This window comes from Equus asinus, chromosome 28 (genome assembly GCF_041296235.1).
Source record: "Equus asinus isolate D_3611 breed Donkey chromosome 28, EquAss-T2T_v2, whole genome shotgun sequence".
Classification (NCBI taxonomy): Eukaryota; Metazoa; Chordata; class Mammalia; order Perissodactyla; family Equidae; genus Equus; species Equus asinus.
Genome location: NC_091817.1, coordinates 33,597,382 through 33,620,284, shown reverse-complemented (window position 1 = coordinate 33,620,284; position 22,903 = coordinate 33,597,382). Strand labels below are relative to the sequence as shown.

At 43.1% G+C, this 22,903-nt stretch overlaps 1 protein-coding gene across 13 annotated transcripts; it reads right to left on the bottom strand.

Annotated features, from left to right (window-relative positions):
- Window positions 1–1,077: 1,077 nt before the first annotated feature.
- On the bottom strand, window positions 1,078–22,270 carry ZFP90 (ZFP90 zinc finger protein). 13 transcript variants are annotated; one of them, XM_044761117.2, is made up of 6 exons: window positions 21,274–22,270; window positions 20,974–21,041; window positions 9,599–9,725; window positions 9,173–9,268; window positions 1,821–1,888; window positions 1,078–1,215 (listed from the first exon to the last, which is right to left on the bottom strand). In XM_044761117.2, exons 1-5 carry the CDS (start codon window positions 21,737–21,739, stop codon window positions 1,878–1,880), a joined length of 768 nt encoding a protein of 255 aa, XP_044617052.1. In that variant the 5' UTR covers window positions 21,740–22,270; the 3' UTR covers window positions 1,078–1,215; window positions 1,821–1,877. The 13 variants fall into 13 exon arrangements, with proteins under 13 accessions (XP_044617052.1, XP_070356476.1, XP_044617047.1 ...); XM_070500375.1 differs by lacking the exons at window positions 1,078–1,215; window positions 1,821–1,888 and adding an exon at window positions 1,922–5,721 and having other exon boundaries at window positions 9,000–9,268; XM_044761112.2 differs by lacking the exons at window positions 1,078–1,215; window positions 1,821–1,888 and adding an exon at window positions 1,922–5,721.
- Window positions 22,271–22,903: the final 633 nt, after the last annotated feature.

Genomic DNA, 22,903 nt, shown 5'->3' with positions numbered 1-22,903 from the left:
CAATATTCTGATTTCAAGACTGATTACCTTTTCATTTATAAGCCAGTCTTCTTTGTCTATCAACAAATCTCCACTTCATCTCTCATTTAACAAGGTATTAAGTACCTACTTATGCATTGTGATAAGCAGGGGAACAAAAAAAGTTAGCAAGGTAGACACGGACCCTGCCTTCCTGGAACTCACAACTGAGTGCAGGGTGGGGTGGGGAGACAAGCAAACAATCACAAATTGTGGTAACATGAAGGACATTAACAGTAATCTGTGAAAATATAAAAGGAGACTGATTTGGTTTAAGTAGGGCAGTCATTAAAACCTTCCCTGAAGTGACATTTGCATTTTAACAGATGAGTAAGAACTAACTAGTTCAGCAGCTATAAGGAATCGGGCAGCACCATCATCGTGTCTTCTAACTGCAGTCTTATCTTCCCAAGCTGGCACAGAGCTGCGCCAGACGCTCTGGTGGACATAATGCCTGCCTGGGGCCTTCCCCAGAGACACCCAGACATCAGGAGCGGGAGACTGGTTTTCTCCTGGCTTCCTTTTGCAATTTTGAGACTATTATTTCTGTGCTGTTGTATTCAGTGTATTCTTGTATGAGTCTCACATCATCTGGTTATACTAACCTACACAGGCTGACCCAGTAATCCCATTTTGGATATTTTCTCTCATTCTGGATATTTTAAGAAAAGGTTCTATAAGAAAAAGAGGAGGGGTGCTTAAAAAAATAAAGTATTCAATGTCATTATTATAAAAAACACCACCAAAAACAATCCAAGTATGTTGCAAAAGTAGGGGACTTACTTGTTAAGGAGCTCTTGAGACTGTGTAGGAACGTGGAAAATATCTATGATGAACATTTTTTTTAAAATACGATACAAGATCTTATCTACAGTATGGGCAAATGTAAATAACTGATAGATTAAGTGTAAAGGTCGCGGGTGAATTTAGGGGATTTAATTTACTGAAATAGGAAAAACATTCCAAGGCCCTTCATTGTTTTGTCTCTGCATGGCCTACAACCTATCACTACATTCCTTCATCCACTCACCCCTCCAACGATGTTGCGTCATATGCCGCTCCTTGAACATAACATGGCTCTGGAGACAGTGAGAGGTTAAGTGCTATGTCTTTGCAGCCAGATAGTCCTGGGTTCGAAGCCTGAATCTGTCATGGGCAGTGCTACCTCAAGTGAATTACATCTCTGGGTTTTTCCCCCTATTATAAAACAAGAATATAATATATGTACTAGGTTTCTTTAATGCAAGCAACAGAAATCTGACAAATTAGTTTAATCCAAAAGGGGGGGATCATTGGACTGATAGTGGGGAGCCCAGTGAATGCCAGGAAAGGTTTCAGAAATTAAGCCAGGACCAAGGACCTCAGGGATTAGAAATGAGAACACCATCACATCAGCTGCATCCTCTCCTACTACAACAGACCTCCCCTCTGATAAGGAATCAGGCTCCAGGCAGCTCAAGGCCTTCACTTTTCCAGCATAGCAACCTCAAAATTAAAGTGTCCCTGCCAACTCTATTTTGAAAAAGTTCTGGCAAAGAACTCCGACTGACTCAACTAGGTCACATGCTTCCCCCTAGAACTATCACCAAGCCCCATGGATGTCTTGACTTGTGTTCCTGTGGTCAGCACAGCAGGGACTGTTACAAGAGGAAGAGGGAGAAAACAGCTGGGCAAAGACAAAAGCTACCACAAGACCTAGAATGGGTACTTCTAAGGATTAATGAAATGATGGCTGTAAAATACGTAGCACCATTTCTTTCAAATAGGAAGCATTCAATAAATGGTACCTATTAACAACTCACCTGGCTGTGCTTTGTTTAGCCGTTAATCCCTCCTCCTTGATGTGCCACTCTTTAGTCTTAGCCAAGCTCTGAAAATTGAAAAAGACAAACTGACTCCCATCAACTAAGAAGGCTATTTATTGAAATAATACAATGATGTTACAAGGATGCATTTCACGTGGCCTAGAAAGCTGGGGGTTAATAAATGCATGGTGCATAGTTGCTGGGACAAGAGAATCCTTTGCTTTATCAGCCACACATACATCCTGGGCTCCCTATCAATGAGGATACACTGAAATTCAGAGGTTGATTGGATCTAGGCCAGGCTCCACACATAAACCAGCAGTCTCCTTTGGGTCTTCTGGAACTAAGTCTTTATAAACTTCCATAACAGTAGGGTAGCACTCACTTGGTCACAATTCATGCCATTCTTGCAAAGAGTTCACTATTGGGATCCCCAAACAATCAGCATCAAAATGAGTTCCTGATAGGCATCCTAGCCAACCAGTAGGGGAGGGATGGAGTAGAATTACCCATTGTCAAACTATGTCATCAGATAACACAAGCATGACCTTGGCATTGTGTGTGTGCTGAGCATGGAACATCACCTAACAAGGTATTTTTGAATGGTTAACTGTCTCGGAAGGGCAGATCTGCTATGGAGCACCCCATCCTGCTCCACATGATAGACTCATCGAGCCAGACATCCCACATCTTGGCCCCCTTGTACATTTCTCCTGCAAAGAATTATGAAGAATGTTTGGGAGCTGCCTCATGTTATCCAGGATGAGACAAGGATGATGGGTCTTGCTACCCGCCTTGCAAAGCAGCCAGTAGGGAAGGTTCACCATCAACACCACGGATATCACTCCTCCCCATGATCCATCATTAGGGTGGGAAGATCTGCTTATCTTAAGGGAAAAAGGCTCTTGTGTGAAAGGGGTCAGTGTCCACAGCTGCTTCCAAATTTATCTGCACTGTTGGTGCCAATGAGCCAACAAAGTTTCTAGAAATTCCTTTATGATAGCCCATAGGAGGCATTAGGGGACATTAAATATTGGAGTGGGCTACTGAAATTTAGCTCATGCTTTACTGATGGGAAAGCAGCACAGAGCTAAAAAAGTTAATTCTTTTATGGCAAAATATTTCCTTGGCACAGAAAATGAACCATTACATGCTGATTCTTTAAACTGATTTAAAGACAAATTTTATGGCAATGGATAATTGGATATATACTTCTCTACAGTAAAATGAATTTGGGGAAAAATTCTCCTCTTAGCTTTGTGTTGTTTTCCCATTGATTCATTATAGGAAGCTTGGGACAGTGCTCTTTCATGGGAGTGTCATAAAAAGCACAATAAGAGTATTTGATAGTTTTACGAAACCAATGCATGTTAACTGAAAGTGTAATTATGATACTTGGGAAAAGGAAAAAAGTTACCAGTAGTTCAACTATTTACAGCTTCTGTTAACATTTTGGTTTACAAGCTTCCAACAAGCTGCTTTCAGTAAGTCTGTGACAAATTTGCGTATGTTTGGGGGCCTCTTATGCTTTTATGAATTCCCAAAGTACCCAACTCATGAGTGCTCATTAAATGTTCATGAATCTGATTTATTTTAAAGCTCTCTGAATTCCAAAATACCTTTTTAGTGGCAAGACCATGGGGCCAAAGATCCAGGAGACCTGCATTCTCCACCCAGCTTTGCCATTATAAGCTGCATCACACTGTGCAAACCACTTCACATCTTTGGCTTTCAGTTTCTTCATCTGTACAGTGAAGTGGTTGGATCAGTTGACCTAATTCTTCGGATGGTGAATTCCTAGAGGTGGAATTGGTTTCCATGGTGAATTTAATGTAAGAGCTGCAGCTGAATGCAGTTGTCAAGCAATTTTAAAAAGTGAATTTTGGTCACTACTGCAGGATTTTTATTTATTAAAAAAAGCCTGTAAATAAGAGTTACAAGTCAAACTGTTCAATGTTGGTGATCTCCTGCATACATATATTCAAAAGCTTTATAAAGTCCAATATAGAAGCATATAATTTCCAACTGGTTATATACGATATTTGTAGTTGTTTCTTACAAAAGTTTATAATCAGATCTGAGAATGTGGCTTTTATTTATTTAAAAAAGTCTACTAGCAGTTTTCTCCACACGCAACATACAAACACACACATAACTGAATACATTCTCAAGCTTTCTCTCATGTAAGAATCCTCTGATCCTGAACAATATTTTAGCTAAAGCTTTTTGCATATTCCTTAATTTCAGGGTTTCTAGAGTTTATTTCGTGTATGAATTCTCTGGTGTTTAGTAAGAGCTGAGCTTCGACTGAAGTTTTTTCCACATTCTTTACAAGCGTAGGGTTTTTCTCCAGTATGAATTCTCTGATGATCGTGCAGATTGGTTTTCTTTCGGAAGGCTCGCCCACATTCATTACATTCATAGGGTTTTTCTCCAGTATGAGTTCTCTCATGCTGAATGAGGGATGAACTCTGACTGAAGGCTTTCCCACAGTCAATACATTCATAGGGTTTCTCTCCAGTGTGGGTTCTCTCATGTTGAGTAAGTGATGAGCGTCGACTGAAGGCTTCTCCACATTCATTACATTCATAGGGTTTTTCTCCAGTATGAATTCTGTGATGCTCTATGAAACTTGTACTCCTTTTGAAAGCTTTTCCACATACATTACACTGATAGGGCTTCTCTCCAGGATGAGAAATAGGTTGTTGGTTAAAGTCCTGCTCACAATCATAGGGGTTCTCTCCAGTATGGATCCTCTGATGGTCAGTAAAGTCTGCAAGGTGACTGAAGTCTTCCCCACAGTCATTACAATGATAGGATTTCATTTCAGTGAGAGTGCTTTCATCTTGAGTAAGAGATGAGCTGTGCTTGAAATCTATACTGTAGTTATTGCTTTGGTAAGGTTTGCCTCTCTTATGAATCCTCATATGTTTATAAAGGGATGGGCTCTGACCAAAAGCCCTCCCACATATGCTACATTCAAAAGGTTTCTCTCCTGTATGAGTCCTCTCATGCTGGACAAGGGAAGAACATCGACTAAAGGCTTTCCCACATTCCTTACATTGGAAGGGTTTCTCTCCACTATGCGTGACCTCATGTTGAGTGAGGGATGTGCCATGCCTAAAAGACCTCCCACATAAATTACATCGATAGGGTTTTTCTCCAGTGTGAATTCTCTGGTGTTGAACAAGGGAGGAGCTGCGCTGGAAGGCTTTCCCACAGAGACTACACTGGTAGGGTTTCTCTCCAGTATGAGCATTCTCGTGCTGACCAAGGGATGAGCTATGCCGGAAGGCCTTCCCACACACGTTACATTCAAAGGGCTTTTCCCCAGTGTGAATTCTCTGATGCTCAGTAAGTTGTGTTTTCCACAGGAAGGTTTTCCCACAGTCAGTACATTCATGGTGTTTCTTTCCAGGATAAATTCCCTGATCTGTACCACTTGGGAAAGCTCCCTCTCCTTTATGAGTTTTCTCATGTTTAGTAAGCGATGATCTATGAATAAAGGCTTTTCTACATTTATTACATTTATAAGGTTTCTTTTTTGCAAGGATATTATTCTGATTAGGTAAGTCAGAATTATGTCCCAAATTGCTTCCAAGTGTATCACATTCACTAGGCCTTGAAGGAATGTTCAATTGTGTAACCAGGTCTGTGTTCAATCTAGAGTTTTCACCAAATTTATTTTGCTCAAAGCTTTCCTCTGGTGTGATTTTCTTCTGGGTGGATGCATCTGGCCCCAGATGTCTCTTCCAGTTTTCCTGGTGCCTCTCTAACTGGCTACTAACATCCCAAGTGTCTTCTAACGTGGCACGTGAGAGATCATCAGTGCTACGGGATATTTCAGATGTGCTCTGCTGCAGATTTGGTGATTTGGCTTCAGGCCTGGTCTTCCAGTCTGAAAGAAATCCAAGGTGCAAAAATCCCCTGTTCCCTCCCGTTGAAACAAAATGCTACAGTAGGAATGAGGAAATGAAAGACGTAAATTATACATGCCTCTGTTTTGAAATTAGTCCTATAGCTTGGGGAGAAGATCCAAAATGCAGGAAAGGAAAGCAAAGAGAGGTGATAGTGCAGATTGCAGAGCCAGAGTGTATGGAAGTCTAGAATGAAGACGCTCATCTAGGAGGGCTGCTTAGGGAGTAAGGGAATAAGTGAGCATGAGTGTGTTAGGCATAGATACAAACAGAATAGGATCATACTCCATCCTACAGGGTCCTCTCTGCTCTCTGTGCCCCCTGTGCATTTTACAAACAACAGAATCTATCTTCCTAATGCATCCATCTCATGATTTCTTTAAAGTGACCTCTGAGGCTCCAGATCTTCAAACCCTGCAGAGAAAATCTGCAGCCAGTGATCTAAGTGAAATGATTCTCTCACATACTTGGAGATCAAGGGCTATACTTCACAAACTGAAAACAAATTAATATTTCAGGAGGCAAATCATCCTTGCCCTTGAAATTGGGACTATGGTTTTAGTCTATGTGAGTTCTGGTTCTACACTACTCATCTCTCTTAATCAAAAAGATTTTAATCTGCCTAATAAATTGATCTCTAAACCTCTGTTTAACCTAATAGAGAATACTAATAGAGAATTAATTTATTTCTAGGTTCTAAGAATGGCAACCTTTAAAAACCAAGGGGAGGGAGGTTTCTGGGGTGATGGAAATGTTTCATATCGATCCCAGTTCGGGTTAGGCGGGTGACTGCGTTTGTCAAAACCAACTGGATAGTACATAAAAGAGTTGTCTATTTCATTGTATGTAATGTGTTCTTTAAAAAAAAAACCCAAACAAATATTGAACTGTAATTAGTGATATGCATGCTGATGTATGTAGGGGTTAAATGTACTTACGTCTGCAACTTACTTGGAAATGCATCAGAAAGTAAAATGGATTGATAGATGGAGAGATGAAGAAATATGTGATAAAGCAAATATAACAAAATGTTAACAACTATAGACTCTTGGTGGTACGTATATGGTGTTCACTGCATAATTTTTTCAACTTCTCATATGTTTGAAAATTTTCATAATAAAATGTTAGGAGGGAAAAAAACAGCAACTAAGGGGCCCTAAACCCCAAAATTCCTTACCCTGGAACAAGACTCAATTCTAAATTCCCAAGTACAGAGAATGCTTTGTATTTCTTTTAGAATACTTCTCAGTGGGACATTCAAGAAATGTTTGTTGAAATGAATGTGAGAAAGTTCTCCCCCAAGCCAGATTACCTAACAAGCGATTAAGTAATTTCTGACTGTCTTCTATATGCTCTGCAACACAGACAGAATATATAGAAATATAATAAATAAACTCTCTAGGAGCTTGAAATCTAACAACAGAAACAAGACTCAATCTTTTGACAACTGAAAAAAAAGCAAAACCAGCAGATGGTATATTATTAAATCTGAATTTGTGAGGTAGAGATGATATAAATGGTATTTGTGATCAGAGAAGGAAGAAATAAACATATTAGTGTATATTAGGTGTCATGGATTAGACAGACCTCGAACTCAAGGATAGATGGCTTTAAATAGGCAGAAAGTATTATCTAATGAGAGACAGTATATGCTATTTACAGAGAACATTTAAAAGAAGTTCAACTTAAGTGGAGCTTATGTTAGGAAGAATAAAAGATAATACTGGAAGGTATGATGGAAATCTTTAAATCAAGGGAGTCTCTGTTTCCTACAATGTGGTACAGGTAGTAATAGCAAGGTTTTGTCAGAGGTGGGTGGTTTATGAAAATAAAGCAATAAAATCCAGTATGGTGCAACAAGTGATAAATAGATGAACAAAACGTGGTATATCCATACAATGAGATACTCCTTAGCAATACAAGGAATGAAGTCACACATCCTACAACATGAGTGAACCTTGAAAACATTATGCCAAGTCGAAGAAGCCAGTCACAAAGGGCTATGTATTATGTGATTCCATTTGTAGAAAACATCCAGAATAGGCAAATCCAGAGAGATAAAAAGTAGATTAATGGTTGCCAGGAGCTGGGGGCAATGGGGAATGGAAAGTGACAGCTGATGAGTATGGGATTTCTTTTTGGGGTATTGAACATGTTCTGTAATTAGATAATAGTGATGGTTGCACAACCCTATATATCCGAACCACTGAACTGTACACTTTAAAAGGGTAAATTTTATGTTATGTGACTTCTCTCAATAAAGCTATGATTTAAAAAATCCAATATGGAGCATAAAAAGAAAAGATAGAGTAGCAATTTCAACTGGGAATTACAGTAATCTATGCCTGAGGCCTGGTTTAGGATGTCACCAGTGGGAGTTAAAAGGCAGGCAAATCTAAGATACTTCTCAAAGGAGGAAAATAACCAAGGTTGAAAGAAAAAGACTAAACTGACTGTGGTGTCTGGCCTGAGGGATTAGAAATCCACTGGTTTTTAATAGGCCGGGGAGAAACATGTAATGGGCAAACTAGCAAAACATGCTGGCTGGGGATGAAAGAGGATTAATTTAGATTTTATGTCTTTAAATAAGAACTGCATGAGACTCCCAAGTGAAGGTGTCCTGTGAGACGCAAAAAAAGTGACCAGGCTACAAGTAAGAACAATTTCTGAGTCTACAGCATAGAATAAAGAGCTGCAACCACAGAAGGCAGGCACCCTTTTAGGGAGGTAATATAGAAAGAAAGGGGAGGAAGCTGGAGAGAAGACTCCTTAAGGCAAATTTTCTTAAGGAGAAAAGCAAGAAAGGCCAAAGACCTAAAGCCAGGAAGCACTTAGCAAGTCAGAAGACCAGGAGAGGATGACGGTCCAGGAACTGTGGAGGGAGGCAACGAATCAAAGCGGCATGAAGGCAGGATAGAAGAAAGATGGTATCATTTCCCAAACAGGTGTTATAGGAATGCAGTTGGGGAAAGAAGTCTGAAGGCAAGGTATGGAGGGAGGGAGAATCACGGCTGTGGGTATTTCCTACAAGTCTGAGGCCACCAACAGAGAAAGCAGCACAACAAAGCAAGGAGGAGACACAGAAGTTCAATTAATGTCTGAATGAGTGAGAAAAGGGATCTCTAAATAATGAAGGGAGACTGAGGACACCAGAGGAGAAAATAATCCAGCAAGCAGGGTTACAGGATAGGGAGAGAGAATGTAGGACAAAGGGCTACTTTTGGAAAGGAAAAAGGGGACCTTTCCCTCTAAGACCTACCAGCAGCAGGAGCAGCCGGCTGGAGAAGGGAGACACCAGAGGTGTCATCCAGAGATGCTCAGCCTCTTCTGCAAGTCTAGGAGCTCCCAGGCAGCAATTCAAAGGTGCCTCCCCTCCCTTGGCTGTGCCACTGTCTGCACTGATTATTACATGCTTGATTCTCACTCAGTTACCTGGACAGAAAGGCCTTTGGATTTCTCCCTCTGTTATCCATGGCTCTTCACCTTGCTCCAATTTGAAGATCACTTCTGGCTTGGAAACTTGATATCCTGCTCATGGGTAAATACACAATTTGGTTGTTTGTGCAAGTGGATAAAGAACCCTCCTACAAGTCAGTACTAGTCCCTGATCCTCAGGAACTCTGAAGGAAAATAAAGTTACAGCTTGAGGAGGCATGCAATCAAATGGCCTATTTCCAATTCTGCAAAAGAAAGACCTCTTATAGGCTCAGAAACCTATAAAGCTGGGTCCCCAAAAGATGAACAAGCTCTGACTCTAAATACCCTGCTCACAGTCACCCAAACTATGAGCCCCACAACCTTAGCAAGTGAGAAAGGAAAGACGCACCAATATGCAAGACACTGAGAGGTGGTCCTTACCAAGAGAAACCAGGTGGCTGTAGTTCTCCAGCATCACATCCCTGTACAAGCGCCTCTGAGCAGGGTCCACGTAGTGCCATTCTTCCCAGGTGAAGTCCACAGCGACATCCTTGAATGTCACTGATTCCTGTAGGATCACATTCGTGCTCAAGTAGGGATCAACCCCACAAATGCTCCCCTGGCAATACTGGAAACATACTGTAGGGTCAATCAGAAGCAGCGATCACACGTTTTGATATCCTGAGGGGCCAATGTTGGGTTAAATACACCAGCTATTTACATAATTCGATGAAGAATCTAATGTGGCAGGCAGGAAAGTCATGAGGGGCAATACGTCTTGCAATCCTATATCCCTGCTTAGCTTTCTTCTTGTTTCCCTTAAAAGCCAAGCCTTTTTATACAACCACCAATTCCTCACTGTCTGTGTACTTCCTTTGTCACGAAATCCAAATACAATGAGGAGTAAAAAGTGACAGCCCACCTTCACCCCCATCACCAATCCCACCATAGTCCCTAGAAATAATCACTTTAACAATTTGGTGTATCCACTTAAGAGTTCCTTTTGCATGTTTCTCTCTCTCTCTCTCACACACAGTCTTGTTTTCTGAAATACCATATACGTTGTTTTACAATTGCTTTCTACATTTAACTATGTATCTTGGAGATCTTCCCACAGTGGTATATTTAATTTCACCTTATCCCTTTGAATTGCTTCCTAGCACTCCACAGTACAGTTGTATCAGAACATATCCATTACCTAAGACCAACAGCACCCCACTGTACTAAGAATAAGCTTCAGAGTCCCCCACCACTCACGGGCTCTAGCCATGCTGCCCTTACCGATCCCTGAACACATCGAGCTTGTTCCCACCGCAGGGCTTTACGCTTGGTACTCCCTCTCCCCCTAGGATCTCCACATGGTTGACAACTAGTTACTAGTTATTTAAGTCTCATCTCTAGCACTGCCTCCTCAGGAAAGTTGTCTGAGCATCCCCCTCTAATTTACTCTCCATCACATTATACTATGCTGTCTTTTTCTCCTAGCATAGGTATCTCTCACTGTCTAAATTCCTGCCCCCTGAACTCAGGAAGCAAACAGATTCAGATCAAAGTGCACTTGTACCTCTAACCATTATCTGAGATGGCTTACTTGTTAGCTTCTCTGTCTCCCTCACCGTGAGCTGCATGAGAACAGGGACTTGATCTATGTTGATCACAGTTACATGCCTAGTACCTAGAATGATGCCCAGCACACAGTGGAGCTTAAAAAATACTTGGTGAATGAATAAACGGACCAGTTCCTGTTAAGAGATATTTGCATTATTTCCAATATTTTGCTATTACAAACATTACGCAATACATATTCTTTGTGTAAATATGCTAGAATTTCTGTAGGTTAGCTAGCTAGAATCGGAATTGCTTGGTTAAAGGTCTTTTCACACTTCATATCCCACTCCCATCACTTCTTCCTCACCACCCCACTGAAACCAGGCTGCCTGAGGAACCCTATGTCTTTCAATTGTCAGTTCCGAGGTCTGCCTCAGTACGCCAGGAGATACCTGTCACCATGCCTTACTCGAAATATCTCCTTTGGTTAGATTTCTACCTCAAGAAGTGTATAATAAAGACAATTAGTACGAAAAGATGTTGAAAGCAGAGCTATGAGTTTGCCGGCGCAGTGAGGGAAGGTCACACGGAGGTTTCTGCCTAATTCCCCACCCTTCTCCCCACATGCTTAGACAGAGCTGAACTTCTCTGTTTCCTGGGTAGTATCATTTTCTCCCTATTCTCGCACCAGTCTTTCCCTTGCTAATTCCATTTCACACTTCTGGTGTTGGTTAGCAGATCTTTGTGAAGTGCTCTGATTCCCCACTGGGGGGCCAATCCCATTTTACGTTCTTTCAGCCACTTAGCACACGCACAAGTATTCAAATAAACCTAATAGGAAATAGACTTATTTCCTAGTTAGATGGTGAGCATTAAGAGGGCAGGAAATATACATATTTTTTTAAACTCTAAAACACCAGTATCCAGCATGTGCCTGACCACCCTAAACATGTTTCCTGGGTTGAGCCACAAAGAGATGGCTGAGATCTGACTTTTAGAGAAGACAGGAGTGGCCCTATCTCCTCCTGAGGGAGAGGCATGACTGCTTCCACACACAACAATGGCTCCTCTGTATCACGTTCCTGCTCAACACTGCAGCTGTGTCCCCACAGGAACAGGAAAGGCTCGAAATGGGGCAGAGTGTTCTGACTGAGGTCATGAATCTGACTGTGCCAGGTAAGATAACACTAGATATTTATAAGGTGCCTGGCTTTACCATATGCACTGTGGCAAAATAAAAATGTAAATCAAAAACACTGCAATCCTGGGGCCGGGCCAGTGGCGCAGCGGTTAAGTGTGCACGTTCCGCTTCAGTGGCTGGGGTTCACCAGTTTGGATCCTGGGTGGGGTCGTGGCACCACTTGGCATGCCATGCTGTGGTAGGCGTCCCACATATAAAGTAGAGGAAGATGAGCACGGATGTTAGCTCAGGGCCAGTCTTCCTCAGCACAAAGAGGAGGATTTGCAGCAGATGTTAGCTCAGGGCTAATCTTCCTCAAAAAACAAAACAAAACAAACAACTGCAGTCCTTGACTAGGTTTCAGTTTATTTTAAAACATGTTATTTATTTGAGACGATACATAGTAAAGTGAGATGATACAGACGTTCAGGGCAGGGAAGACTGGGAGAGGGAGAGAAGCTTCAAGGTAGGCTAGGCCCCGGGCCTTATGAGGTAAATACCAACTGGATGGGAGAAGAAAAAGTGGTACTCCAATCCAGGGATTGAGAAACTTGAGAAGGAAGGCTGGACTTGGGAAATGCACGGCCAGCAGGGAAAAAGGGTTTTGACCAAGGCCAACACTTTAAGTTAGGTTGTGAGAAGCAAACACCTTCTCTCTCTTGCCTACTGTCCTCTAAACATCCAGCCCCTTAGGTTTAGTAACAGATAGTCAGCGGGCAACCTGGATTCCTTTGCTTAACTGGTTCCCCATATTAACACATGGTCTCCTGACTTTATTCTGCTTCCCTGAGTAGGCTGCAGTAACAGTAAAGAATGTGTTGACCAGTAAACAAATGTCTAGTCCAAGCCACTCATCATCTCTTGCCTTGGCAGGGCAATAACTGGTCTCTGAGCTCCTACTCTTGGTCTCACCGACTCTTTTTCCCATGCACTATCAGAGTCACTTCTCTAAAACACAAATTTGATCATGCTTATAAACCTTTAATTTCTTCCCACTTTTCCCTGTTCCTACCAGCCTCACCCTAGTCCATGCCACCACCATCTCTTACCTGGACCACTGCTACAATCTCCTGACTTGTCTCTCCTTTTCCACTCATGTCCCATTCCCCAGTCTGTTGTCCATATAACAACTGGGGTGATCTTGCCACAACCTGTCAGATCAAGTCACTCCTTTGCTTAAAGCCTCCAATGGCATCCCAATTCATCCCAAGTAAAAGCCAAAGTCTTTCCAGTGGCCTACACAGCCCTTCACAATCTGGCCCCCCACGATCTCCTGACTTCCTCTTGAAACTCATCGCCAACCTACTGCTCCCTCCCCTTCACTCACGCTGCCCTCTTTAGGATTCCTGGAACATGCTACACATGCTTCTGCCTTGGAATCTTTGCTATGGCTGTTCCTTGACTTGGAAGCCTCTTCCTGCAGATACACATGTGGTTCCCCACTCACTTCCTTCAGTTCTTTGTTTCAATGCCACCTCATAACCACAACTTTCCCTGACTATCCTACATAAAAGAGCACCCACAGCCTTCACTGTCACACTTTTTCCCTTTTTCATAGTGCTTTCCACCTGACATATATTTTTATTTGCTTACAGTCTGTATTCCACAGCAGAACTTAAACTCCACGAGAGCAGGAACACTACCTATTTTCCTTATAGTTGAATCTCCATTGCCCGGAACAGGACTGGCACATAGCAGGTGCTCCACAAATATTTAATAAATACTTTTCTTGGGATTAAATTTAGATTCCTTAGTGCGAGCTTCAGACCCCATCATAACTTAGTCCCTACCTTACTTCCACAGCCTCCGCTCTGGTTTCTCCTCCCCTCACACCCCATAATTCAGCATGCGGAAGAGTTATAGCTCCTTGAAACCAAAGGATCTCTTTCGCCTCTGCAAGTGCTGCTTCAAAATGCTTGGCTTCCCCTCTTCTGCCTAGCTAACACTTACTCTCTCACCAAGACTCAGTCAAGTTCCCTCCTCGGGGCCCCAGGTCTGGGCTAAGTGTCCTCTCATCCCCCCATGGCTCTCCACCCTGGGCCTCTCTCCAGCACAGCTCATAAGATACTACGTCACGGCCTGTCACCTGTCCTTCACTGTGCTCCTGGAGGGTCAAGACCTTGTCTCAGGCACCTTTCAATCTCCAAAGGCCAGAACCATTTTGGTACATAAAAGACAAGCAAGAGTTTGCAAGATTAAATAGGCAAAATGTACTCTGGGATCCTTGGTGTGTGTTAGCCACTCTGAGTCAGATCAACTTTAGGGGATTCCCAATGCAGCAGGTCATACCTCAGACTGCAATGAAACGATCTAGCAACATCTTGTAGACCCTGCTCACCCTTCTTCCAGATGTAACCGGATCTCATCATCAACTCCTTTTAAAAATTAACGAGTATCAAATGTTCCCCTTCCTCATGCTGACATAAAAAGTATGTTGGCCAAATAGTGGAGAGCAAAGCAAAGAACTAGAAAAAGCATATATTAAGCTGAGAAGACTCAATTTCACAGGCCCCTAAAAAACTCCACAACTAATAGGTGTGTAATATCCTCGGGTAAATCAGCAACCTCCTAGAGATCCACTTTTCTCATCTATCACATCAGTTCCCTGAACTGAAGAAATAAGAGTTTAAAGAGCAGAGGATGAAAGTGCACTTCCAAAAAGGACAACATGTGCAAATATACAGAGACACACTCCCCCACTTCTCCAACTCCACATATGCCAACTCCAGAGGAGGAGTCCATCCGCTCAAATTGTAACTCAGGAAACTCCGTAACTTTGAAACCTTGCAAAACTAAAAACCAGAGAATGGCAGCTAATGAGCAGAAATAGTGCAATTTATAAAAACTAGCCCCTCTAAGACCAAGTTAGTTTGCCCAATTAGAACACATTAAATTCAGCGGGATACAGTATGGCATTTTCACTTAAGTACCCAGTGCTCTCTCATACCAGACCAGTAATAGTTTGGTAAGCTGAAAGTTATAGCATACGGAACAACCAAGTACAAAGAGAAGAAACATTATTACTGTTGGCCTTTACATACACACATAGATACACTATTTAAGCTAATGGTTTCACCATGTACAATACCCCAACTGGAAACCTGGACCTCATCCTTGACTCTTCATTTTTCCTTTATGCCCTGGAATCACCAAGAGCCTCAAAAATGTCTCCCATATTCAGTCCCTCCCCCCTTCATCTCTCAAATCCAGCTCACATCCTCTTTTGCCAACAATGCCATTAAACCAGACAATAGCATTCTAGATCTTTGCTAATATGGTAGCCACTAGCCACCACGTGGCTACAGAGCACTGTGTGGCTAGTCCAAATTGGGATACGGAATAAGTGTAAAATATACACTGGATTTTAAAGACTTAATATGAAAGAAATGTAAAATACCTCATCGATAATTTTAAAATATTGGTTCATGCAGAAATCATATTTTGGCTATACTGGGTTAAATAATATGTATTACTGAAATTTAATTCACCTGTTTTTTCCTACATTGTGGCTACTAGAAAATTTAAAATTACACATGCAGTTTATATTTGTTTCGAGCTGCACTGTTCCAGATTGTTCTAGATCTCCAGCTCAGGCCATTCTCTCCAGGTTACTGAATCACCACTCTCTCAAACTTTGCTTCCTGACATACACCCCATGCTTCTACCACATGGACTCTTTGCCCTGACTACATCATTCTCTTTCAAGTCTCTTAGCCTTTGCACATCCTATTCTGACCACCAGGTACTTTCTTCCCTCAGCTCTACAGGAAAAATTCCTAGTCATCCTCCTGGAACCAGTTCAATGGTCCTTTTCCTTCTGAAGCTTTTCCAGATGCCTCATTTTCCCTCGCCCCCTTCAGCATTTGCTCCACATCTCCGTTTCAGAACTGCAGCTGTTTATTTACACCTTTCTCCCGTAAGAATTTCTTAAACTCTTTTTCATTTCAGTATCTCCAAAACCAAGCACATTGTGATTGTCCAGAATCATGCAGCCAATTTAGAAAAACTGCCCATGCGCGGAGGGCCCTGCCAAACGACTTTTAAAAGTTCCTCCGGTGATTCATTATAAAAAAGCAACAGCTAACATTCATGGAACACTCGCTGCCTGCCAGGCACTGACCTTGGTCATTTATATGCACTCTCTCAATAAATTTCCTCACTGAAGCCTTACTGGCACCCCACAGGAAGCAGGTACCTTTCCTTGACTGGTTCTGAAGCGTGACTCTCGTTCAGAGAGGGTCACACAGTGGGTGCCACCTGGCACAAAGCAGGCACTCCAAAAATGTCTGCTGAGTGAATGAATTACAGAGTCTGGGTAATGAAGGAAAACAAGGAGTTATTTCGAGGATTAAAAAAATTATACATCAGTGAATTAAATTCTTGGATTATAAAAAGGAGGGGTAAACAGAAAAATGATGGCATTAATAGCCAAATCTAAAAACTGGTTCCTCTTAAATACTGACCAAATAGAAAAAACTTCTGACAAATCTAGTGAAAAAACAAAAAAACATCAATTTAAATATAAAGTGATAAAGAAACCAGTAAAATACCCAGTAGTGCTAAGAAACGCAAAAAATACTAATGAAGTGAATAATTTTTAAGTTCTAAATCACCAACGTTGACATGAAAAGGTAGAAACCTTAATAATTGAGGAGAAAATAGAGAAAACTGTTCCCAAATCATCTTTTTTTATAAAAACTTTGGATCTAAATGTTTTATAGGCAAATTCTTTCAAAAGACAGAAAAAGATGAAAAGCAATCTGAATGTTTCTACAAATTAAAGATAAGCATGACACTAAAACCTGTCAAGGATCTCTATTTCTCACTCTGAGAGCTATTTCACTTAAGAAGACAGATGTAAAGAATTTTCTTGAATTGTATTTTCAAAAAATTATTTATTGTAACCAACAGGATTTTATCTGGGTATTATTTGTTACAGTAAAAATTTTTAAAACAACCTACATGTCCTATGAGAAATGGTTAAATAAATTTTGGTATGTTCATGCAAAGCAATATAATACAGTCATTAAAAGTGATGTAAAAAAAGAAAAATCCCCATAAAAATTATATGAAATTGAAAATGTTATAACTGAAAATGTTTAAGAGAAAAAACATGCACAGGGAGAAAAGAAGAAAACTCACCGAAACAAACAGAGGTGCTGAAGAGGAGGCAGCAGAAGTGACTTTTTCTATTAAAAAGTCTGCATTATATTTTGCTCACATACTTTAATAAGATATATTTTAATAAAATAAAAGTAGAACAAGACATAGAAAAGTTAGGAAAAGAATTATATTTTTAAAGTAGGTCTTAGAGGAACAGGTTTTGACATTCTAACATTGTCTTAAAGACAAAATTTCCTAAAACTGTTCAGTGAAAGTCACACTGTTTCATGCAATTGTTTTATTAGAAAATCAGGGCCGGCCTGGCGGCGCAGCAGTTAAGTGCGCACGTTCTGCTTCGGCGGCCCAGGGTTCACTGGTTTGGATCCCGGGTGTGGACATGGCACCACTTGGCAAGCCATGCTGTGGCAGGCGTCCCACATAGAAAGTGGAGGAAGATGGGCACGGATGTTACCTCAGGGCCAATCTTCCTCAGAAAAAAGAGGAGGATTGGCAGCAGTTAGCTTAGGGCTAATCATCCTCAAAAAAAAAAAAATCAGCATAACTGGAAAAATATAATTTTTGCTATGTGAGGAGCAGAAAACGTATAAAAAGTATAAAATTGCTGCTTGGAGTTAAGCAGTTATGAATGTTTGCTTATTCAACACCCGCTTACTATGTGTGTACCTTGGAGCAAAGGATGAAAGGAGTCAAGTGGCCCAGGACAGAGACAGACGGGTCAACAAGCCACTCCATACGACACAAGAGCAGTACTATGGCAGGAGTGCACAGGTGCTATGGGAACGCCCTGAAGGGGCACGTGACCTTATCTCAGGGAAGGAGTGTTTGATCTGGGGCTTAAAGACCAGCTCCAGTCAGCTCAAGAAGAGGCTGAGAAAGGGGACCGGACAAAGGGAGCTGGAACATCCTTGACCTCAAACATCATGACCTGGTTCAAAAAGAGGCTTGTCTTCCCCTGGGAGCCCCGGAGCATCATGTCTGAGTTTGGGTGACATTAGCCAGCTTTGGCGAGTTTGTTCATCCTGATGGTCTAACCACAAAGCTCTTGGAATCTGGAGTCAATAGAGATCAGGCCCTGGTCCCTCTGCATTTCCTCCCCTTCAAGGTAAAACACCAAGAAACCAGGTCTCCATATACAGATTTTTTCTCACAAAACTTTCCCTATTTCTTACTGTTCTAGGGGCTTCAACTTTAAGAGTGACAAATACCTTTTTTTATTCCTAACTAAAAATGTAGTACACATATAATGAACAAAAGGCGAACAAGGATACATAGTGTTTACCTAGATATAGCAACTAACAATCCCACAGATCCTAAGGATTTTCAGGGTATCCCCCCCACCCATCTGTGCTCCCAGTCCCTCCCACTTGGAGCCACTTCAGGTATTTGTTAGCCAAGCTCAGTGGGAAGGTCCCACTCATCAAACACCTCTCCAAAGGAGCTCTGACTTTCAAACTCTTGCTCCTACACTTCATAATTCGCAGCAATCTTTAAAACTAAGAAGAATTGTTCTAGTTCCCTGCTCAAAAACATTGATTCATGCTACAATAACCTCCTCACTGCTCCCTGATCACACGTCCCGCTGTTCCCTCTATCCAGAGTGCTCTTCCCCAGACCTGTCTCCCCTCACCTCCTTCAAGTCTGCTCAGTCATCACCATCTCAACAAGGATAAGGCTTACCCTGACCACCCTACTTAAAATCACACCCCTACTGTAAGCCCCCACATTCCTTCTTACCTTTCTGTACCTTTTATTTTTTTTCTGAGCTACTGTCACCTTCTAGATTATCATATAATTTACTTACTGAATTTTTCTGTCTTCTCCTTCTGGGATGTAAGCTCCATGAAAGCAGAGACCTTTATAAATTCACTAATGTATCCTAACCACCTAAAAAAGTGTCTTAACAGATCACAGGCATTCAATGACTATCTGCTAAATGAATAGATGAATGAATGAACGAAGGGATTACCAAGGCCAAAAAGAAAAAACTCCCTTCTATTCCCATCCAACCATTGCCCACAGCCCACATCCACTGTCACAAAGCAACAGTTTCATGAATATGCGCCCTATCTTCTTGCCTCCCAACTCCCCTGACCCCCAGTCTATCAGGTCTAACCCCACTCCCTTCATTTTCACCTGCTTAGACTCTGCTCCTATTCAAAGGCGACATGTCCACTGACTCTCTCCCACAGGCAGAATCTCCCCTCCGCTCTGTACTCAGCCTCTGGACCTCTGCAACACCACCTGACACCACCTCTCTTGCGTTATACTTTTGCAAGAGGCTGTCTTCCTCCACTAAATTAACTTCCTGGGCAAGCAGTCACATGTTTCAGTTACCCATCTTTTGCATTCTCCCCGAGAGCCATGCTCAGAGAAGGGGAACCACTGACAAAGGGAAATTTCTGCCTAAAAAGCCCTTGTTGTGGGGCTGGCCCCGTGGCCGAGTGGTTAAGTTCGCGCACTCCGCTGCAGGCGGCCCAGTGTTTCATTGGTTCGAATCCTGGGTGCGGACATGGCACTGCTCATCACACCACGCTGAGGCAGCGTCCCACATGCCACAACTGGAAGGACCCACAGCTAAAAATACACAACTATGTACCGGGGGACTTTGGGGAGAAAAAAGGAAAAAATAAAATCTTTAAAAAAAAAAAAAAAGCCCTTGTTGTAAGGTTAGTGTTCTGTTCCATCCTTTGTCCCTGGTCATCCTCTGCCGCCTGAGTTAGGTAACCCAAGCGGAGTGTCAGGTCATTCCTGAGAATAGAACTGACCCAGAGGGCTTGGGGAACACAGCTTTAAAAGTGAAGTTTAAAGCAGTCCCTAAAATTCACTGTTCAGAACACAAATCCACTTCCACAGCCCCTGCAGAAAGGATTATCAACCCCATGAGGTGCTAAGTGTGTTAAATCTTCCTAATTCTCAAGCCTACTGAGGAAACACTTTGTATGGAGACGTGCTGACAACAGTGATTTGCTCTGGGCCTCCTCAAACCAACTAACTGTCTGGTTCCATTATTACTTGTCCTATTCCTTAAGGCTCAGCCCTGTTAAACAAAAACGTGCAACAAGAAGCAAAAAAGCATAAAGGCATTATATACTGCGTGTGTTTAACTTACCGTAAACTGCTTTTAAAGGACATTATAGTGGGTATTTTTATCTGAATTGATCTTGATAGTCTCACACACCTATCTAGAATCTATGATTTTTCCTTAATTCTAAAGACAGTATAGATTAAAGTACCAACTGGATCCTGTTATATTTTCACCCATATACTCTGTGTAAGTCAATGGATAATCTCAGAGTCGTGATGGTTCTAGAAAATGCCTCTTTCCTCACAAGAACAAATGAGTTCACAAATCATCTTCATATTAATTAAGCTGAGGGCTGGATTTCTGGGGATGTGCACTGTTAAAGCAGAAAAAGACATGAAAAGCAAAGGACAAGTACCCCCTGGTTTTTTTTCTCCTTGCCCAAGAAAGCTTATCTCCAGCCTCTTCCTAGCCAAGTCCTGACCAGTCTTCTTTGGCCCCTTAAGGTCTCTCTATGGCCCTTGGGTCAGAAGCTGGGGCTCCTCTCTCCCTCACTTACTGCCAGTCACTTCTTCCTCTACAGTTTTCTCTCCTGTCACCCCACCCTACCCATTCCTTGACGGAGTTCAAGGAATTAGCTTGGCACTCAGGATTCTCAATATTGACACTTTCCAATACATCCACCTCTAACTCCTCCCACAAGACCACATCGCCCTCGCCTTAGCCCCTCCTCCCCACAGTGAGGCCCCCCCCCCCCCATTTTGGGAAGCCCGCTCCCTCCAGCTCTGGACACCTTGGATTTCGCAAGGCTAGGAGGCTCCAGGGGGGGCCGCCCAGCCAGGAAAGGGAGTCTCTCAAGCGGAGAACAATGACTTCTCCAGACACGCCCCGGGGGCCTCACTGGATGGGTCGCCCCGGGTTAGTCAGGAACGGGCTGCTCACCTGGGACGCGGCTGTTGGAGGCCTCGGGGCCATTCCTGCCTCACCAGGGCTCGGCTCCCAGACTGGGGCTGGGGAGAGAAGAGAGGGCCCACTCTCAGGGCTGCAACCGCCGATCCCACCCCGTCCCGCCCCTTAGCCACTTCCCCAGTGGAGAGGGGTGGGGAGCTGAGCGAGCCCCGCCTGTGCCTGCCGCTCCCCCTCCCCCAAATTAATGCTCGCCGTGCCCCGGACACTCTCCTCTGGCCACGCCCAGTCCCACCCGCAGAATGGTGGGCGCGGCCCCGCGGACACACGCCAAACCCGTGAGAGGTGCCGTCCGGACCCGCGCACTCGGAATCACCGCCTCCCGAGGGCTCTGGATTTCGCGACCTCGGGCCCACCCAGGGCTCGGGCCAGCTCCTCCCGCTCCCGCTGCAGGTTCAGTCCTCTCCAATTCTGATGTGCGAAGGAGCGGCCCAAAGCGGCCCCAGCCGCAGCGGGACCGGACAATGGCCGCAGCGACGGGACAGAGCCGGAAGTGCGCCTGCGCTCGTGGAGCCTCGCTCCCGCAACCCCGTGGGCCGCGGCTGGCGCGCGGACTACACTTCCCAGAGGCCCCCGCGCGAGGGTCCCGCCGAGGCAGCCTGGGAGGATGCCGCGCCTGCCTCAGGGCCCTACGCTGGGGAGCTCCGTGATGGCCGAACGAGTGTGAGACTGGGGCTTGAGTATTCGTGCATTCACTTATTCCAGTAATAGTCACTGAGTGTGTCCTCTGTGCCAGGGGCATGTTGCTAGGGGCGAGATACAGCGTTAGATCTGGCAGGAAAGACTCTGCTTTCGAGGAGCGAGCGTGCACTCCTGTGGCCCGAGGTCAACAATAAAAACATATAACAAAGTAATTTTAGGTACTGACTTTAGCTACAGGAATAAAACAGTGAAGGGAGTGGGGCAACGTTGCATCTTCATCACAAGATGCTATTTCTCTTGCCTCTTCTGTGCCATCTTCACCCATGGGTCACTACCAAAGGTTGGGATCCTGACTCCCCCAGTCCATACCTACTACAACAAAGACACTTGATGAGATATTTAATGATACTAAAGGAGAAGAAAAAGAAGCTTCAGATAAATCCGTGGCCTCCAGTGTGCAGAAGCAGACGGTGCTACGACCACGTTATTTCATTTCTTGGTATATCATTGCTCAGGATTTTGTGCTTGGGACAAGCTATAAATGATGGAAAATTTCAACACAAAGATAATGAAAGCCAGGTACAACTACTGTATTAGATTTGTGTGTCTTATATATCACAAATAATCTCAATCTCCTAGGCTTTGACTTGATTTCTTAAGATTAGAGTATCACATATTCACATGGTAGAAAACGATTGCGACAAAATGTTCCTTATGTTACATAGCTCTACCAAGGGGATGGATGTTTAAAAATTAATGCTTTCTATTACTGCGCATGAATATAATGCTCTGGAATTAGCAGAAAGTGTAATTCATAAGTATGAGGAGGCCTCTCTGAGGCAGTGACCTAGTAGTTGAGAGACTAAAGGAGGCAGCTGCAGGAACATGAGGGAGAAAAGAATTCCAGGCTGAAGGCACTGAGGATGTAAAAGCCCTGAGGTGGAAACAAGCTTGATGTGTTTTAGAAACAGGTGCCTAATGAAGCTACAGCAGAGTGAGCGGAGTAGAGGTAAGATAGGCGGGCTGGGGTGGTTTGATGGAGCAAGGTTTTGGAGGCAGTGATAAGGAGTGTGGATTTCACTTTGAGTGTGATGGGAGCCACTGGATTAGCAGCAGCAATGGGGTCACTTATTATTACTATGATGGGATAAGAAGCTTTTCCTGTTGTCCCAGAATTGGTAACCAGTTCTCAGAGCTGAGGATCAAGTTCTGCATCCCAAAGAGAGACAAAACATTTGGGGCTAGATGCCTTCACGTCTTGCAA